Source organism: Gymnoscopelus braueri, assembly GCF_963280865.1.
Source record: "Gymnoscopelus braueri genome assembly, chromosome: 13".
In the NCBI taxonomy this organism is placed as follows: Eukaryota; Metazoa; Chordata; class Actinopteri; order Myctophiformes; family Myctophidae; genus Gymnoscopelus; species Gymnoscopelus braueri.
The window spans coordinates 44,905,176-44,925,695 of record NC_137615.1 but is presented as its reverse complement, the minus strand read 5'-3'; the positions used below and the strand labels follow the sequence as shown (position 1 = coordinate 44,925,695).

The window sequence follows — 20,520 nt, the reverse complement described above, 5'->3', positions numbered from 1 at the left end:
CATGAACCCTATATTCCGAACTATTCTGGTGGGGAACATTCTGCAAAAATAGTGACGCATTGCAAACTTGAAAGGCTATTTTCCGCAAAGAGTTTTGGTTTTAAAGTGAAAGAAAAAAAGAGAGCGGGCCTAGTATAGACCCCTGGGGGATTCCGGTCAATAAATTAGGGTTCAAGTGGTTAGTTCTGACCTGACATCCTGATTGCTGTCCCATTGGTCCATATTTTATCTTAGAACATTCGTCCTGTGTTGTTCTTCATGATGGAGAACATGTGGGGCCGAGTCCTCATGGAGTCCTCGATGACCATTCTCTCCCACCCTGCCATGTACATCAAAGTCCTGTTACAGGTTGGATATGAGCCTCTACGCCCTACCCTTCGCAGCAACCAAGTCTACAAGCTACCGGGAGCTTTTGCTTACGCAAAACACATTGCCAAGATTGATGGTAAAGCAGGCCTGTTTAACGGACTGGCACCAAATCTGTGCAGCGGCGCCCTCAGAACCATCGTACACGGCAGAGTTCGTCAGGAATGCCAGAAAGGAGACAGATTTAATGTGCTTGGGGATGCTGAGGAGGGCAGTGTGCCACACGCTGTCAACGAGACAATCAAAGAAACCATCGCTGAGTCCTGTGCCATCATAGCCACACACCCCTTCCATCTGATCACTGTGCGATGCATGGTCCAGTTTATCGGAAGAGAGACAAAATACACCGGCGTTTCTGGTTCCATCGTAACAGTCTACAGGGAAGCAGGCATCCTGGGCTTCTTTGCGGGTTTGACTCCCCGCCTCGTCGGCGGGGTGCTGTTTCTGTGGATCTGTAACCTGCTGACGCACCTCGTCAACAGGTATGCCATTGACGCCGACAAAGATACAAATGATACCTCCTTCAGTAAAGATGTTCTCAGGATGTTCTCTCAGTCGGTTGTCAGTGTGCTCACATATCCATTTGTGTTGGTGTCAAATCTTATGGCTGTCAACAACTGCGGCCTGGCTGGAGGCCGGCCTCCCCGTGCCCCTGTATATCCCACCTGGGTACATTGCTGGAGCCATTTAAGCAAAGAGGGTAACATGAGCAGAGGAAGCATGCTATTTTTCCGCACTCTTCGAGCAGGAAGGTTTATGTACTCAGTGGAGAATTGCATGTTTCTGCCAGTCAAGAGTCATCTATGATGTATCCATGAAAGCGATTGATTATGATAATAAAAAGTCCTTACACATTGGGAGAGTGACAAACAATCCGAAAATTTGTCTGAAATATTTCACATTGAACTCTTCATTTGATGATGACTCGAGCATACAGGCTAAAGCAATAAGCCACTAGGGGTCGCAGTATACCTTGTATTTTATAATGGCTGAGAGACGTAGGTACAGTAGGCGCTAGCCGAGTGTCTCCAACCCTCTCAGCCATTTTAAAATAGAGGTAAACTGAGACTTCACATGGCTTATTATTTTCTAAAATGGATATGGCAACATGAAAATCACAGACATGTCCCAATTAAAACAGTTCTTAATAATTCACTACAAGAACACCTTCTACAAGAAAGTAGTTCCCTGCTACCAGGCAGAGCCACTCCCTCCTGACAGAGACAGTCCAACCAGGCTGTGTGTTAGACGTCAACTTTTCCCAAACAAACACAGAGAAACAACTGTGAGGTCAATCTCATGGTAACTAAGATATTCGCTAGAAAATAGAAATTCATAATTTTTTAAAGCCAGATTTAGCTACTCTGGCTGTGAACTTCACGTTGCTAGGATGCGAACGGCCTTTTTGCATGTAGTTGAAGCGCAAGGAGGCGGGTGGGGAGAGAGTCAGTGCACTGAAGTCAAGGCACAGACTACTGTGTTGTTGACGGACAACGGATGCACGCTTATGAGAAACAACACAAATACAACCTGGCAAAACAGTTGCGTGCATTAGCGCAAGATGAGGATAAATGAAACATTCTAAATGTCCAGCAACTAGCCTACTACCAATACTTTTGTATTTGAAACTTTACATTTCTCTAAATCTTATAAACTCTCAGGACAGCCTAATACAAATATAATTTATGAAAAGGCTACTATAGGCTACAGTGAAGTCGGACTGAATGACTGAAACGTTTTTTCTTTTTTAACTCTCTTGGTGATTATCTGGCACAGTAGTTGTGGATTAGCAAACTGGACATTAATGTTTCCTTTTCGCGTGCGAATTACTGGACATTTAGACTGAATGTTTCCTTTACCCTCATCTTGCGCTAATGCACGCAACTGTTTTGCCAGGTTTTATTTGTGTTGTTTCTCATAAGCGTGCATCCGTTGTCTGTCAACAACACAGTAGTCTGTGCCTTGACTTCAGTGCGCTGACTCTCTCCCCACACGCCCCCTTGCGCTTCAACTACATGCAAAAAGGCTGTTCGCGTCGCGGACACACATCCAGTGAATCGACCCTCGCATATATAAATGCAAATGTGTAGCTTTGTCTTCATGGGGCCATCACTGTACTCGCCTGGCAGGTACTCAGGGGTGAATGTGGGTCGGAACGGGCCGATACGGCGGACCTGAACGTCGTACCGGCGAAGAGGGGCTGTCCTGTCCCAAAAGCCCATGTTATAACCTGCCATGATGAATGTCCAACAATAAAACACCACATAAGTGTTAGATTTCTTATAAAGTGCTTCTAAATCGCTCCAGGGTGTTAGTGTGAGCGTAATTCGTGTAATTTGTGGTGTTTAATTACTCCACGGCGTGGCAACGTTGGCTGACTGGGGTAACCGAAAGTCTCGCCCCAAAGCACGCTACCCCCATTTGTTTTCGCGGACCAGCGGTTCTTGTATTTGTTTTACTGATAGTCAGGGGATATTAAAATAATCTTGGAATAAATTCCTTACCAAAAAAAATCTTCACCAATGTGTTTGTAAAGGTGTCTAGTAACACATCTCACAAAGACTGAAATGCAGTCCCCCTAGGATAATTTTTGACAGCTCCTTAAAGTTGGGGTATCCACCATAACCTTGGTTAAAAAAAATCAAAACAAAAATCTAAATTTAATTCTGTTTTAAGTAGCATGTGAGGTGTCAAACTAGGGTGTTTTTATGATTTTGAATCCATTGCAAGCATTTGTTTTGCACCAAAACCACTCCTTGGGCTAAAAACGTCCCAATCTCAATGGGCTTTTTACACAAAAAGTATACCTGGAAAAGGATGGCTATGGCCGTTTTTAGCCCAAGGAGTGGTTTTGGTGCAAAACAAATGCTTGCAATGGATTCAGAATCATAAAAACACCCTAGTTTGACCCCTCACATGCTACTTAAAACAGAATTAAATTTTGATGTTTTTTTTGGATTTCTTTTTAACCAAGGTTATGGTGGGTACCCCAGCTTTAAGGAGCTGTCAAAAATTCTCCTAGGGGGACTGCATTTCAGTCTTTGTGAGATGTGTTACTAGACACCTTTACAAACACATTGGCGAAGATTTTTTTTGGTAAGGAATTTATTCCAAGATTGGAAAATATTCTGCTAATATCCCCTGACTATGAGGATAAGGTTAGAAATAAGTTTAGGTTTAGGCATAGTTTTACTGATGTTACGTTTAGGAACAAGGTTAGGTTTAGACATAGTTTACTGAGGTTACGTTTAGGAACACCAGGTGGGCGACTGTGTTTTGGGGCGAGTGTTTTGGTATCCGTCTGTAGTGGTCAACTGGGAGCTCTGTGTGTGCTTGTGTCAGCCAGGATACAAACTCTGTGTTCAGCAAAACAAGCTCAAGTTTCACACTAAGACAGTTGATTTGTGGCCTAATTTTTTGTTTTATTTTTACAAATCTTTTTATTATTAGTATTTTTCTAAAAAAGGACTGAAGTTTCAAACAAAGACACTGTCTCTTTCCTTTTTTTTCTTTTTAAAGTTATTTGTTGAGTGAGTGCTGTCATAAATGTTTGGATGTTGTGTTTTTGAGCGGTGTAGTCGCGAAAATGTGTCTATAGCTGTACTGTGATTGGCTGATTGGCTGTGACGTACTGTGATTGGCTAGCGAGACGCATGATGAAATGAATAACTCATAAATAGCACCACTCACTTAAAAAAATAAAATACAAAATTAAGTGAGCTTCCATCACTGTGATGACCACTGTTGTTTTTGAGCACCAAGCGTTGCAAATATACAAGTGTCATAGAAAAGGGTATGAATACTTATCTTTGCAGGACGTGCTGTGATTGGCTAGCGAGACACATGATGACATTAACTTAAAACTTCGCTCATAAATAGCACCGCTCACTTCACACTGGGTGTGATTTTTATATATTGGGTTTAGTACTCTGGTAAGGTGAAATCAGACTCCTCCAGTCAGCAGTGCACTGACCCAAGTTTATATATTTGTAGGCCAAAGACATTTTGTAATGTTTCTTTATTACATGTGTACTTGTGTACATGAGAGTAAATATTTTGTAGCAGCAATAATTTTGTAGCCTGCCATATATATATATATATATATATATATATGTATATATATATATATATATATATATATATATATATATATATATATATATATATATATGCACACCGTACATCTAGGTGTGCCCTGAGATCTTTTGGCTATGCCAGGTGTGCCTTGGCACCAAAAAGGTTGACAAACACTGCTATATACTACTGAACTGGGCAATAACACTTACAAATCATGACAGGCAAGACAGTGTTTAGAAGAACAAAATTGGGAGGGCTGTGCTCGGTCAAAAAACGTGGTAATGATGATGAGATGCTGTTCAATGATAGGGAAAACATTTTAAGAATAATAGAAACACATCAGAAGTCCACGGTGGTGGTTGTCAATCTGGAAGAGATACGAGGCACTCTGATTTACAAGCTAAAAACCCTTTATTAAATATGGATGAATGGATACATACAATGCATTTTGACAACGGGACATTGAGTCACTGAGCAGTGGTTCTCAAAATGGGGTCCGGGGACCTCCATGGATCCTTAAGGGGGTTCCAGGGGGTCCTCAGCCAGATTAGTTATACAGTAGCATTAAAATCCCTTTAACCACTTTAACCTTATACATACGAGCTCACTTGTAGATTAAGTATTTTCAAAGAAAATCGAGGAAAAATAACTTGCAACATTTGGAATACAATGCAAATCTTGTATGGTGGTCCCTGGCACAAAATATTTTCAGGTGGGGGATCGAGGCCAAATACTGGGTTCCTTGACATGTAAATGTTTTAGAACCACATTGAGTACATGGAAATAAACACATACAAGAACCCTCATACACACAAACCCTCATAAACATCATGGGATCATAGTCAATATTCAACTGCAATTCAAAATAATATCAAAGCTGAGAGACAAGTTTTTAATTAACATTATTACACGGTTTGGTTGAATGCTTGATTCTTATTGGTCAATCACTCAATTCAGCTGTGTTAGTTTCTTTATTAAGTAGCTGTGTAATAAGCGGGATAATTGACAGCGAGCCGGTCATTGTTGAGAAATGACCGGCTCGCCGTCAATTACCCCTTGAAGCATACCTTGTGCAAACACATTGTTATTAATTAATATAATTATTATTGTTATAAAAATCTTAGTGTTGTGCCAATTATTTGGGGGCCCACTTGCAATACCCTCGTGGCCCACCAGTGGACCCCGGCCCACAGGTTGGGAATCACTCCACTAACCATTGGATACACACAAACCCTCATAAACATCATGGGATCATAGTCAATATTCAACTGCAATTCAAAATAATATCAAAGCTGAGAGACAAGTTTTTAATTAACATTATTACACGGTTTGGTTGAATGCTTGATTCTTATTGGTCAATCACTCAATTCAGCTGTGTTAGTTTCTTTATTAAGTAGCTGTGTAATAAGCGGGATAATTGACAGCGAGCCGGTCATTGTTGAGAAATGACCGGCTCGCCGTCAATTACCCCTTGAAGCATACCTTGTGCAAACACAGTGTTATTAATTAATATAATTATTATTGTTATAAAAATCTTAGTGTTGTGCCAATTATTTGGGGGCCCACTTGCAATACCCTCGTGGCCCACCAGTGGACCCCGGCCCACAGGTTGGGAATCACTCCACTAACCATTGGAACCCCCCCGCCCCCCTTTAAAGCTCCATCTTTGTGAGAACAGGCTTCCTCTCTCTTTTCTTCTTTCTCTTCTTCTTGTCTTCTTTGTGGAAGACCTTCCCATCAGACTGCACCACCCACTTCAGTTTGATGTCTGCTGTTCCCCCCTCGTCCTTCAGGCTCTGTTTGAACTGACAGATACAAGCCACCATTAGGGTTGCCAACCATTCCTTGAAATAAGGAATCGTCCCTTATTTGGAAAGTAAAACACGTGTCCCTTATTGACCTGATAAGGGACACATTTTGTTCCTTACACTTGGGGAATCAATCAATGAACAGTGGTGGGAAAAGTACTCACATTTCTTACTTAAGTAAAAGTATCAATACTGTAATGTGGAAATACAAGTAAAAGTCCGGAATTCAACATTTATTTGAGTAAAAGTACAAAAGTATTAGATATATATCAAAATGTACTTAAAGTACCAAAAGTAAAAGTACTTATTATGCAGAAGGTCCTATTTCTCAAGTTTTCAAATGCAAAAAAAATATATAAAAATGTTTTGAAAATAGCAGCTCACAATGCGTCCAAATGGCCGAAATATATATAGGGCTGGATGTGTTGTAATAATAATCCAAATCTGCAAAGTAACTAGTAACTAAAGTTGCTCCACTACATAATTGTAGTGGAGCAAAAGTATAATATTTGCCTCTGAGACATAGTGGAGTAGAAGTAAAAGTTTTGAAAATTGGAAATACTCCACAAGTAAAAACACCTCAAAATTGTACTTAAGTAGGCCTACAGTACTTGAGTAAATGCACTTAGTTACTTTACACCACTGTCAATGAATGACACACATCTTACAAGTTCAAACAGTTCTTATAGTATAATGTGTTGTGTTAACCATAAACGCTTTAGACTCAGTAAACTGGACATACGGATGCTGAGGTTTAAGTCGTTAAACAAAAACTTGACATGCTATATATACAGTGAGATTTTATATTTTATCTATCTTAGAAATAAGGGATGTCTGGCAGGGTGTGGGGTGTCCCTTATTTGAATTTCAGGTGGTTGGCCACCCTACTCCTGAGCAGTATCTGGTCATCTCTGGGTCTGTCCCTGTGGTTCTGAAACGTTAGCATTTCGAAGTAGACTCTCAGAGTTACCAGACCTGTACACACGCACGCACGCACACACACACACACACACACACACACACACACACACACACACACACACACACACACACACACACACACACACACACACACACACACACACACACACAGACACTCTCTCTCGCACACACACTCTCTCTCGCACACACACGCACGCACGCACGCACGCACACACACACGCACGCACGCACGCACGCACGCACGCACGCACGCACGCACGCACGCACGCACGCACGCACGCACACACACACACACACACACACACACACACACACACACACACACACACACACACACACACACACACACACACACACACACACACTTAATTAATTAATGATACAGTTTGACTTATGTTTCAATAGATAGGCATTACTTGTACCTGCTCCAAAATGGCCTCCTTCACTGCAGGGTTGTTCAGATCCAGGGAGGAGTTTCTTCTGGTCACTTTTATTCTCACCAGTTTCTTCACGGAGACTTCTGGGACTTTGTCCAGGAACAACTACTGTAAACGCAGCACTATCAATCTAACAAATGCAACCATGGGTCATACCATTGCTGTGGCAGATAAATGCACGTGTCACGGTACAATTCCAGTCTTCCCATTTGGACCCTGAGCCAAACACCAAGGAGACACAGTTCTCCTTAATATTGCCATTTGGTTCCCTTGTAGGCCTACTCCAGTCCCTGAATGTGTAGCTGCTCCCATCAGACCACTTCCAGGAATCTCGGTACAGGCCTATCCAGCACATCCAGGAGGAGGGGATAATTTTCCGTACCTTCTCATTCTCAGTCTGGTTCCTCACACTGGCCAGGTCTGTGTATCTCTCTCTGCAGTGTGTCTGAGCCTCGTCCCATGTCAGACTCTCGTTAATGAAGATATATGTCTCTATCGGCTCTGAAAATATACTACAGTCAGTTTCTGTACAGAATGCTGGCCAGAACATGGTACGCTCTGGTCTGGTGGCATAGTCTGCAAACACTCTATAGCCTATGCCTAAAAGGTAGATAAATAAGTGAATTTATGTGATTTGGTGGCCATTTATCTGTCCAATACAGACTATGTCTTTGTGCAATGTTAACTGGCATGTTAGTGATAGTGAAATGTTGAAACATGTGCACCTGTGTTAGCTAACTGATCTGAGTGGTGAGGTTGTGTGAGAGTGGGAAATAGTGACAGTGAGATATTAACAACTCAGAACTGATATTCAGTGACAAACACATCTCACCTGTATGGTCGAAGCAGATTGCACAGAAACGTTCTGCACAGACTTCATCATCCCATGTACCATCAGAATACATGCTTGTACAACACTCTCCACTGCCAGAGTTGTTTGGTTCATCAGGAGCCCATTTCCTGAACTTCTGTTCCTGTTGATCTGCCAGTGACCATCTCCAGCTGTTGATGTCATCATACAAGCCTATCCAGGCTGCCTTAAAATAAATAACACTAAAGATCATTAAAGGATCTTATAAAAGTAGTTGGTATGGTATAATAATTTTAGAGTTGAATACGTTGAATTGTCTTTTCTATCACTGTGCCACATCAACACTGTACTGTATATATAGCAAAAGTTACTTTAGTAAATACATGTTATAATACAGTAACTCAGTTAGTAAGCATATAGCAGTACCTAGTAACTATAACTAATTACTAACTAACATGCCCAATACTGCTGTTCACTATTATTATTTATTTATACGTTTATTTGGGAGAGACGCATATTAATGAACACCACACATACACTGCAATGTAAATACGCCGCATTTAGCTAGAATGCTCATTTCCATCCATAGTCCCCATACAGAAAACAAGCAACGTTACAAAAAGAGCACTTATAAACATTACTAAAAGGGTACAACAGAAGTGAAAAAGCAACAGTAAAAAAAGGCCTTGTTTTTACCTAAAATACCAGAGGGAAAAAAAACTACATTTAAGCCTATTTAAAAATGTTCACATGTTTGATTGTCCATGATCCAACCTTTTAGTTGGACCTTAACAGATGCAAAGGATGGACACTCTCTTATGTTAGTGGGTAGATTGTTCCAAGTTGCGCTTCCTTGAACTGAAAAGAAAAAGGCTGTGCGTCTAGACTAAAAATTGTTGGAAATGGTGCTACAGAATATTTTAAAAGTTTAAACAAAAAAAACCACAACTTTTCATAAATTAAAAACTTTCAACGTTTTCAAAAGTATTTCATAAATAAAATGAAAAATCATAATTTCCATAAAAAAAGATAACGTTTAATAAGTAGTGAAAATATCAGGTCCACAACTCGCAATGCGGCGTGAAGCGACAACTCACGTTTTGAGCTTGTAGATCTGCTATTTTCACTAGTTTGGGTCCCGGTCCCGGTCTCATTTCTCTTTTGGGTTTCGAGCTAAAAAGTTTGGGAACCACTGATCTAAAGGGCTTAAAAGAGGGAGTCTGTGATGTAGGTTGCCCTAAATAAAAGCCTGGAGATCGAGGCTAGGTTTGCCCTAACCCGTTGAGAGCTTTAGAGTAGAAGGTTTTTACTACTCTGGAAGATACATAATACTGATAATGGTTTGACAGGAATACATTTTATGACAGCCATATCTAACCGACAAACAAATGACCTCCCACACCTGTCGACTGTAACGGTTCCTTTTACTGTACCCATGTTTTTCTTTGCTATTTTACTCGTCTAGCATGTTGTAATTGTAAGAACTCAGGGCCCTACCGTATGTTGTATGTTGGGGCGGCATGTCAGTATCATGTGACATGATACTGACTATGATACTGACATGATACTGACTATGATACTGAGCAACACAACACACACAAACAATAAAGCTTAAATTTAAATTGGATGTGGGCCGCGAGGGAACTGGATATTGGAAAGGGGCACTGGCACAAAAAAGGTTGAGAAACACTGGTCTAGACACTCCCCAGAGTCACCCACCACTTCTTCATTTGATTTGATGTATTTGATTTGCACAACATGAAGCATATACAGATACATAGTATACTACTTATTTAGGAAAGATGGCAGAATATTGTTGTGCAGTAAGAAACCCTAGGGGCTTATAAGAGAACCTCACTGTTACATTAAATACAATTAGAATGTATTAGTATTTAAAAACAAAATGTATAAACACGAAAGTATAAGAAAACTAGAAAAAGTGCTCCTTGGAGCACAGGTCTCCGCCAGGTTACATTAGGTTATTGTGGCCTCCTGGTGGCGCTATAATAGGCCAATGTGAAAAGGGGACCATTTCTTCTTGGGCCTTTCACGACAATCGGACCTTGCATTCATGATTTGAGGCATTTTGTTCCAAAAATGTGTTTTGCTAAATTATACCTGCTGGTGGCGCTATAACAGGCCAATGTGAAAAGGGTGGCATTTCTTCCTCGGCCTAGTGGGAATGTGCGTGTGAAATTGCACATAAGCGCAAGCTGCGTTCATGATTTGAGGCATTTTGTTCAAAACGGACCAATTCTGCAAATTTTGGAAGCCAACCTTAGCCAATGAGGATGGAATATGGAAAATCGGAAAGATCCATGTTGATCACATGACTATAGAGATACTGTGTGACGATTTGCATGACGTTTGGATAAAATCTGTAGGAGTAAATGGGTTTTGCACAAATCGGCCTCCTGGTGGCGCTATAACAGGCCTATGTGAAAAATTTGGGTCAGAGGTTCTGAATTGGCATCCAGGGAGTGTGTGTGCACAGTTTCGCAGCGACCGGGCCAACAGTGCCTGAGATTAGCTGTTCACAGACAGATGGACGGACGGACACACGGACACACGGACACAAGGACACACAAACGGACGGACAGGGGGTAAAACATACTCTCTCGCCATGCCTTTCGGCCTTTCGGCCTGGCGGAGACAATAAGATAACAACAACATAAAGAACGTACTGAGCAGAAAAGACAAACAAATTAGACAAAACAAAGTCATAATGCTACTACTCGTCAGTTTTTGAATACCCATAACGTTCCAATATTACGTTCAATTTAGTTATTGTCTTCGCCAGCATGGCAGAGACTTCGTTTTGCACCCTGTCCGTCCGTCCGTCCGTGTGTGTCCGTGTGTCTGTCTGTGACCAGCTAATCTCCGGCACTGCCGGGCGAAATTGTGCGCACACACTCCCTGGATGCCAGAGCAGAACTAGTTGTTTAAACTTTTAAAAATCTTTTGAAATATACACACATATATATTTATTTTTATGTAGGAAACCAACAAAAGGGGATATATTACTCGCGACCCATAAAAATTGGTCGGAGACCCGAACATTCCATCCTGCTAAAATTGGCCTCATGGTGGCGCTATAACAGGCCGATTAGTGTTTTTACCTGCACCGATCTGTGTAAAACTTTGTATGCGCACTCCCTAGAGGCCTGCATTTTTCACATCTGCCTTTTATAGCGTCACCAGGAGGCAGACTTATGTAAAAAATTTATGTTTACATTACTCCTTCAGATTTTATCCAATATCACGCAAATCGGTACACATGATCTCTATAGTCATGTGATCAAGACGGATCTGTTTGATTTTTCATATTCCATCCTGATTGGCTAAAGTTTACATATAAAGTTTGCAGGAGTGGCCCGTTTTGAACAAAATGCCTCAAATCATGAACGCAGCGTCCGATTGCGGTGAAACTTTGCACGCCCATTCGCACTACATTGAGGAACAAATGCCAAAATTTTGACATTGCCCTATGATAGCACCAACAGGAGGCCGCTTTTTGCTAAACACATTTTTTTTTAATTACTTCAACAGATTTTGTCCAAAAATCACGCAAATGTACACTATAGTCAAGTGATCAAGACGGATCTGTCCGATTCTTCATATTCCATCAACATTGCTGGCCCACAATAACCTACCTGCCCTGGCGGAGACCTGTGCTCCGAGGAGCACTTTTTCTAATGAATCTTCTTGTGTAAGTATATAAGGTGGAAATGGGCATTCCACATGGAGATACCTTTGTATTTGATGGAGAACTGCTCCCTGGTGGTGTTACATAATGGGACATGTAGATAGTGTGCCTGCCTGGCTGGAATAAGACTGGAAGTACTGTTGGAAATGGTCTGGGAGATGGGTACTCTGATATTTCGTCTCGTAGGTGAAAATACATGGAGTTTGGAGGATATTTATATTGAAGATAGTTAGTATATTGAGGGTTGAAAATAGAAATGAAGACGGATCCCTAGAGTTAGAATTTGCAGCTATTCTGACAAACTTTTTTTGTAGTATATCATTTATGGAGGTAAGAAGGATAAAAGGTATTGGCCCACACAATTTTACAATAGGTAAGGTTAGTATAAGGTTATTAAACAGGCTCTATTTAGAAATTGGCTGATTCCCACTGATTTAGAGACTTTCTTTGATACCTGGTCAATGTGTACTTTCCAACAGTATTTCTCGTCAACCATTGTTCCCAAAAATGGGGGGGGGGGGGGGCAACTCTACTAATTTAATTTCCCTCAATAAGGAGCTTTGCTTCCTCAGAGTTGTATTTGTTATACCTTTCTATTATAAACATTTTTTTTTAAATATTTAATGACGGGTTCTTTTTAGTTGGAACTATTTGGAGGGTGTAAGTAGACCAAGGTTTGCTTCATTGATGAGGGTTTTGAAATGTTTGTGGGAAAGGATGACATTTGTGTCGTCAGCGACCAGGATTGAAAACATTGTAGTGTACTTGATGCCGCAGGAGGACTATTTATATAAATTAAAAATAAAAACGGACCAAGAATCGAACCTTGTGCCACTCCACATGGTGATATTGCTGGACAATGTAGTGATGTAGTTTTTTAACCAGTTGAAAGCAGTACCTTGAAAACCATATCTGGACAATTTTCATACTAGTATATTGTAATTAACTGTATCGTATGCCTACAGTTAAAGATCTAGGAAAATTCCCAAAGCATATTCCTCATTATCTAATGCAGTGGAGCCATATTGATGGTTATAAAGTATATTGTTAGAGTTTATATGATGGAGCATTCATTTGTAGACAGTAGACAGTAGAACGTTTTTCCAGAATCTTTATTTACTTTAATTACAGTAATATTGAAATTGGGCGATAATTTGTGAAGTAGTTTGGATCATCAGATTTGAAAATAGGGATGACTTTTGTTACTTTTAGGTCAATTGATACAACACCAGTTGCCAGTGAGATCGAAGATATAAAAGTTAGTGGGTCAATGAATGGCTATTACTCCTTTAGGATTTCATCATGTCCAGAGCTGTTTATTTCAGTTTTTCAATGATGCCTAGTACCGCTCCGCTTACGATTTTCCTACTAAGAGACGCACCAACATTTACAAAAAAACATTGTTAAACTTGCAAGCTATTTCATGAGAATCGGTGATGGTTTTCCCTCCGTCCTAGAAATGAGATGGGAATTTAGATCTTGCATTCTTTCGGTGGAGTAACTGGTTTACAATTGTCCAGGTTTCCTTGATATTATTGGAGGATAAATACCTTGAATTTGTTGTCCATTTGTTGTCCATTTGTTGTCACTGTCATGCTTTTTCTTTACCGCTCTGAGGAGGAGGTTAAATCTGTTTCTGTATTGTTTGTAGCTATTTGGTTTGGTTCTCTGGGGTGGGATTTGTTATAAACATTTTATAGAGTCTGTTTTTCCTTCCTTCACACCTGACATTGAGGAATTTCACTGGGAGGGTGTAACACATGTGCAGGAGAACGCTACCCTTCCCAGTTCTGCTCCCTGCATGCCAAACAGGTGCCCTGACCAAACGGTGGGAGCGACAGAGTTCATCTTCCACGGCCAGCTTCCAAAAATGCAAACACAACCAACATTGTGTTGATTGCAGCATCCGGCTAAGCCATAGACACGCTGTGTGAAAGGCGAGCAGCTTTAAAAGATTCAAAACTATATTTCACACCTGAATTGGGCAATAACACAAATTATGACAGCCAAGACAGTGTTTTGAAGAACAAATTGGGAGGGCTGTGCTGGGTCAAAAAACGTGGTAATGATGACAATGACAGGGAAAGTAGCCTACTTTAAGAATAATAGAAACGGTGGTGGTTGTCAATCTGGAAGAGATACGAGGCACTCAGATTTACAAGCTAAAAACCCTTTATTAAATCATGGAAAAATGCAATGCATTTTGAGTTAAACTGTGATTACATTTGACCACAACACCGGGACATTACAAGTCACTTAGAGCAGTGGTTCTCAAAGTGGGCTCCGGGGACACCCAGGGGTCCTTGACAGGGTTCTAGAGGGTCCTCTCTACGATTAGTTAATATAAAAATAATAATAATGATAGATTTTATTTACAATACACTTTACATTTGTGTAAATCTCAAAGCGTTACAATAAGAATTTGTATAAATCATCACACCAATATGAAATATCTAAGAAACAGATCAGCATAAAAATCTGTTTTTAACCACTTAAAAAAATAATTAATCTTGAAAGAAAATTGAATCATTTGGAATGCAACACAAATCTTGTATGCCCTGGCACGAAATATTTTCAGATGGGGGTCCGTGGCCAAATACATACGTATGTGTTCCTTGACATATACATCTTTGAGAACCACTGACTAGAGGAACCACATACAGAGTACAAGGAAATAAACACATACAAGAAAATAAACAGAGAACGCTTAATCACACAAATCCTAATAGGTATAGTCATAGTCAATATTCAACCGCAATTCAATAATAAAAAAGCAGAGAGACAATTCTTAATTGATAATATTGAATGAAAGGACACACATTTTAGACATTTCCTAATATTAGTAGTGATAATGATAATGAAATGGCCTACCAATGCAAAGTAATGAAGAGGTAATAGTAACAATACAATCAGAATCAAAGTCAGAAGTATATTTACTTTTAAGAGATTCAGCTGATGCTGGTATCCAGAATGAATTAAGTGAATTAATTCATAGATGTGCATCTTCCTGTAGGGGTCACTGTTGGACAGAACATGAAGCTATAAACACACAGGGATTAGAACCTTTCTGTTCCTGGACAGACTCCCAGTGGTTCCCATCCTGACCTTGTCTGGACGAGGGCCCGTGCACTTGAAAATCTCAAAAGCTTATCGGCATGCCATGTTAAGTGGTCAGATGGGTGGGCCCTTAAAGCTCCATCTATGTCTCGCATTTCTTCTTCTCCGTCTTCTTGCATCCTTTGTGGAAGACCTTCCCATCAGACTGCTCCACCCACTTCAGTTTGATGTCTGCTGTTCCCCCCTCGTCCTTCAGCCTCTGTTTGACCTGAGAGATACAAACCACAATGACAGATACAAATCACAATAATAATTATTATTATTACAGAGCAGTATCTGGTCATCTCTTGGTCTGTCTGTCCCCTGGTTCTGAAACGTTACAATTTCGAGGTCCCCCATAATCTCTCAGAGTGTACAAAATGGAACCTCAAATTTGTGCACTCTCAGCGTTACTGACCTGTAAGCATCCATTTAGAACTCCCTTACGGACTAATGGGTGGCAAGGGAGGCAGTGGTACAATTATACACAAAAGCACAATTCATAAATATATAAATAAATGGATACATAATAACATACATAAACAAACAACCAAACAAACAAAAAAACAAACAAACAAACAAACAAATAAATAAATGAATTCAATAGATAGGCATTACTGGTACCTTTTCCAAAATGGCCTCCTTCACTGCAGGGCTGTTCAAATCCAGGGAGCAGCTTTTTTTAATCACTTTTATTCTCACCACTTGTTTCTTCACAGAGACTTTGAAAAGAAAGAAACATTAGGTGTCAGTTTTATTATATTCTGGGCTCGCTAGCCAGCAAGACCACTCACTTCACTCTGTGTCATGGTACTACTTACTTCTTTTAATCTTTTTGAAATGTGTTATAGTTTGTTTGTTTTTTTTTACATATTTTTTATATTCAAGTCTTTGGTACCTCCAGGCTATGTGATTGTAGAGTAAAATCCTGGTTGCCCTGACAATGAATTAACCATTTGCAGAGCACTTGTCCCTCCAGTCTATGGGATCAAGAAACAGCTTCTGAGTACGAGGCTTGTCTTGAAATCAGTGGTTCTCAACCTGCGTGCCTGGGCCCACTGGTGGGAGACTAAGATTTTAATGATAATATAATATAATATTATATATATATTATATAATATATTATAATATATACCCTCACGGCCCACTGGTGGGCCGTGAGGGTATTGCAAGTGGGCCCCTAAATAATTGGCACAAGACTAAGATTTTAATGATAATATAATATTAATATTCAGAAAAGTGTAAACTAATAAATAAGAAAACCGAAAACCCTATGCCATAGGATTTTTGATTTATGGAAATGAAGAAATGCAGTTTTTTTTATACCTTATTGGTCTACGGTAAAAAAAAAGTTTGACATTGACATTTGGCATGGGAATCCACTGTGAACTCACTCCCAGATTTTAGGAACAGCTACTGTAAAAGCAACACTTAGAATCTAACCAATGCAACCATGGGTCATCTCTTACCATTGCTGTGGCAGATAAATGCACGTGTCACGGTACAATTCCAGTCTTGCCATTTGAACCCTGAGCCAAACAACAAGGAGACACAGTTCTCCTTATTGTTATCGTTATTATTTGGTTCCCCTGTATTCCAGTCCCTGAATGTGTTGTTACTCCCATCGGACCACTTCCAGGAGTCTCGGTACAGGCCTATCCAGCACCCCCAGGAGATCATCTGGTGTATCTTCTCATTCTCGGTCTGGTTCCTCACACTGGCCAGGTCTGTGTATCTCTCCCTGCAGTGTGTCTGAGCCTTGTCCCATGTCAGACTTTTGTTAATGAAGATATATTTCTCTATCGGCTCTGAAATGTGGAATGAAACATGTGTGTACCTGTGTTAGCAAACTGATCTGAATGGTGATGTTTAGTGAGAGTAGGAAATAGTGACAGTGAGGCATTAACAACTCAGTAGTGATATTCGTGACAAACACATCTCACCTGTGTCGTCGAAGCAGATTGCACAGTGACGTTCTGTACAGACGAGATCTTTCCAATATCCAGCAGAATTCATGAATGCACAATTCTCTCCAGCACCCCTGAGGTTGTCTGGTTCATCAGGAGCCCAGTTCCTGAACTTCTGTTTCTGTTCATCTGCCAGTGACCATCTCCAGCTGTTGATGTCATCATACAAGCCTATCCAGAATAACTTAAAAGAAATGACACTAAAGATCATTAAAGGATCTTATAAAGGTAGTCTGTATGGTATAATAATTTGAGAGTTGAATAAGTTGAGAGTTGTCTTTTCCTTCACTGTGTCACATCAACACTGAAATGTGTACATGACTATGGAAGAAAGAAGCATTGCAAAAGTTACTTTCCCTGCTAAATAATTAATTTTATAATACAGTAACTCAGTTAGTAACAGTACCTAGTAACCATAACCAATTACTAAGTAAGTAGCATGCCCAATACTGCTTTTTACTATTATTTCGGGCGCCTTCAAAACTATTTTTTCCCCACATTTCTGATAATTTCCTAGGCTGTACAAATACTATCTCTCGCTAAATATGCTTGCACCTACGCTGTACCTAACAATAATAACATTAATAATAAACCGCTACCATAGTAAAGAAGGTAATTATGACAGGTCTGTCATAAAAACGAGTGGTGTCCACTGATTGAATGCAGTCTTTAGGTGACACAAAACTAATAATGATGATTCATGCAAAATAGATTTGGGGTTTAGAATTCAATTAAGCTGCTTTATTTCGGGAGGTTTAGTGAAGGCCGGTCATTTCAGACCTGTAGGACAAGGGGAATAAACACAGTGGTCCAAGTATTGTATAACCTTGTGTCTATGTCCTGCACAACCCCATGCTGTGTAGTGGTCACCTTTATAGCTATGATTACTCAAATGATTTAAGCATGCACATGTTCATGTGTTTGTTGTTGAAACGTGATCCATGTTTTTAACAGTAGCTTACTGTCTGTCTCAAATGACGACCCTGTTCTCCACACCACACAGACAGTCTTTGTGGTGTGGAGAACAGGGTCGTCATTGGAGGTCCCTTTTATGCATATTTTCTCCAACTCCAAATTTTCTTTTTGCAAATGAAGCTGAGTGCATCTCAATCCACGCCCCTCCATCGACATAGGTTTTGGTTTGACACATTTTTTCTTGTCTGCAACCATACATTCATCAACCACTTTCAAACTGATTGTCATTCTTGATTTCTTTTTTTATTGATTTACAAATAGCAAAATAGCAGATCTACAAGCTCACAACGCATCAAGATATGACATGTTGTGAGCTTGTAGATCGTCTATTTTTGCTATTTTGGAAATAAGGTTTAAGCGGTAACTGTTTTGCCACCCTCTAGTGGTTTTTGATATCATGCCTCAGTGACAACTCCACATGCAAGGGTTTTGCTTGGTGCAGGACTATACCAACAAAATACATGGACATACCGGACATTAGTGCAATGAGACAGACACATTCAGACAGTAGGCCTATAGACCAGTGGTTCTCAATATCGGGTCTGGACCTCAGGGGTAATTGAGGAAGTTCTAGGGGGTCATCATCAGCAAAAGATCAGTTGAACCACTTTAACCCCATATACATCGGTTATTTGAAAATACCCGATTTAAAATCTCACAACGTGTCATGATGCAACGCGAGGTGAGCTTGTAGATCTGATATTTTCTAACAATCTTGAAATAATTTTTGAAACATTTTAACATTTTACACAAATCTTGTAATGGGTCCCTGGCAAAAAAATTATAATTTGTCAGATGGGGTTCCGCGGTCACATACATGTTAATTAGGATGTCCTTGACATGAAACCGTTTGAGAACCACCGGTACAGAATAAACTGGAGAAAAAGACATAAAACAACTTCAGGACATTATGACTCAGTTGAAATTCCTCCAAAATAATCAGGGAAAAATTACCATGATTCAGAAAAGGTAAGAGACAAGTGGAAATATTTACCTGGCCCAGGCTGTGTAAGTCCACCGTATCATTTAGTGTCTTGACGTCCTCCAAGCTGCCTATAGTAGCCAGGTCTGTGAACTTGTCCCTGCAGTACTGCTGAGCATCAGTCCAGTTCATTTGGTCATATACAATGTGGTACTTACGAGTGTGACATAAGGAGAGGGTACACAGCCCTATAGAACAGAATACAATAGAATATTTACGTTATTGTCTACAAGTTTAGAAATGTGCATTGACTTCATTGAGGTAAAGTTTAGTTGAGCATGGTTTCTTTTTACATTTTCTGAAATTCTTTTGAAAAATGTTCTTTTTAGAAATGTGGAAAAAAAACGTTTTGCTTTGGATCGAATTGTTTTTAGAATATTTTTAAAATACTTTTAAAATAATTCAGGAAACGTAAAAAAAAAGGGGTATTTACCATAAAATCATTCTGTGATCCATAAATTGGTCCATATAGAAGACTATTAACAGCACTTACCTGTTATAGTCACGAAGGCCAGCAAAGCTGTTGGCCTCATGGTTCTCAGATTCTGGCTCTATGTGAATGCAGACAGTGCACAGAATTATAATAGCTGTTGTTAAGTCAGGACCATTTGATTATATATCTGTCTGATCCCACAAAATAATTTGACTAGGAGGTTTCTAAGCCTACTGTGTGCCATTTATTCTGGTAACAATTTGCCTACTGCACCTTCCATACAAAACATGCAGCTTCAAAGTGCTTTACATTAAAGAGATACAAAAGGAAATATGGATTAAAACCTAGCAAACAAGAAAAACAGAGTGGTTTGCATCGATGATCTCAATGATGATAAAGATAGCTACAGTCTAGAGTAGACAGTGCCGCAAACTTTATCAGGCTAAAATGTTGTTTTGCAGGTTCAGTATTTGTTCAGGTCCTGTCAAGTGTGCACTATATTAAAAGCATTTTTCACTCCCATGTACTACAGCTTACTTGTGGTGCACATACAAGAAAGGTAGAAGAGGCTTATAGTGGCCTACAATGATGCCTTGAGGCTTCTACTTAAGGTTCCTATATGGCAGGCATAGTGCCAGTCACCTGTTTGTAACATGTGTCTTAAGGCACTCTATGGATTCATGTCTCGCCTGGATGAGTCCCGGAACAGTATTATTGAGAACTAGAAAAAGTGCTCCTCGGAGCACAGGTCAGGTAGGTTATTGTGGCCTCCTGGTGGCTTATGTGAAAAGGGGGCCATTTCTTCTTTGGCCTTTCATAGCAATCGCCCGGACACTGCTTTCAAAAATGTGTTTTTCTAAATTAGACCTGCTGGTGGCCAGGAGGCCGATTTGTGCAAAACCCTTTTTTTTTACATTACT

At 40.0% G+C, this 20,520-nt stretch overlaps 2 protein-coding genes across 2 annotated transcripts; one reads left to right on the top strand and one right to left on the bottom strand.

Annotated features, from left to right (window-relative positions):
- Positions 1-261: 261 nt before the first annotated feature.
- Positions 262-1,173, top strand: LOC308098630 (mitochondrial carrier homolog 2-like; the record flags this gene model as incomplete). The annotated part of the gene is made up of 1 exon (XM_080447041.1): positions 262-1,173. One exon carries the CDS (start codon positions 262-264, stop codon positions 1,171-1,173), a length of 912 nt encoding a protein of 303 aa, XP_080303167.1.
- Positions 1,174-15,155: 13,982 nt separating this feature from the next.
- On the bottom strand, positions 15,156-19,763 carry LOC308099158 (lymphocyte antigen 75-like). Its single transcript, XM_080447779.1, has 6 exons — positions 19,661-19,763; positions 19,180-19,355; positions 17,187-17,394; positions 16,713-17,051; positions 15,868-15,965; positions 15,156-15,472 (listed from the first exon to the last, which is right to left on the bottom strand). Exons 1-6 carry the CDS (start codon positions 19,698-19,700, stop codon positions 15,347-15,349), a joined length of 987 nt encoding a protein of 328 aa, XP_080303905.1. The 5' UTR covers positions 19,701-19,763; the 3' UTR covers positions 15,156-15,346.
- Positions 19,764-20,520: the final 757 nt, after the last annotated feature.

What these genes read in the sequence shown, in the direction of transcription:
- LOC308099158 (XM_080447779.1), bottom strand. Translation starts at nt 19,700, where the DNA reads ATGAGGCCAACAGCTTTGCTGGCCTTCGTGACTATAACAG. An exon ending in ACTTACACAGCCTGGGCCAG is followed by an intron (nt 17,395 to 19,179) that starts GTAAATATTTCC and finishes ATTTCTTTTAAG; the next exon opens with TTATTCTGGATAGGCTTGTA. An exon ending in ATTTATCTGCCACAGCAATG is followed by an intron (nt 15,966 to 16,712) that starts GTAAGAGATGAC and finishes TTCTTTTCAAAG; the next exon opens with TCTCTGTGAAGAAACAAGTG.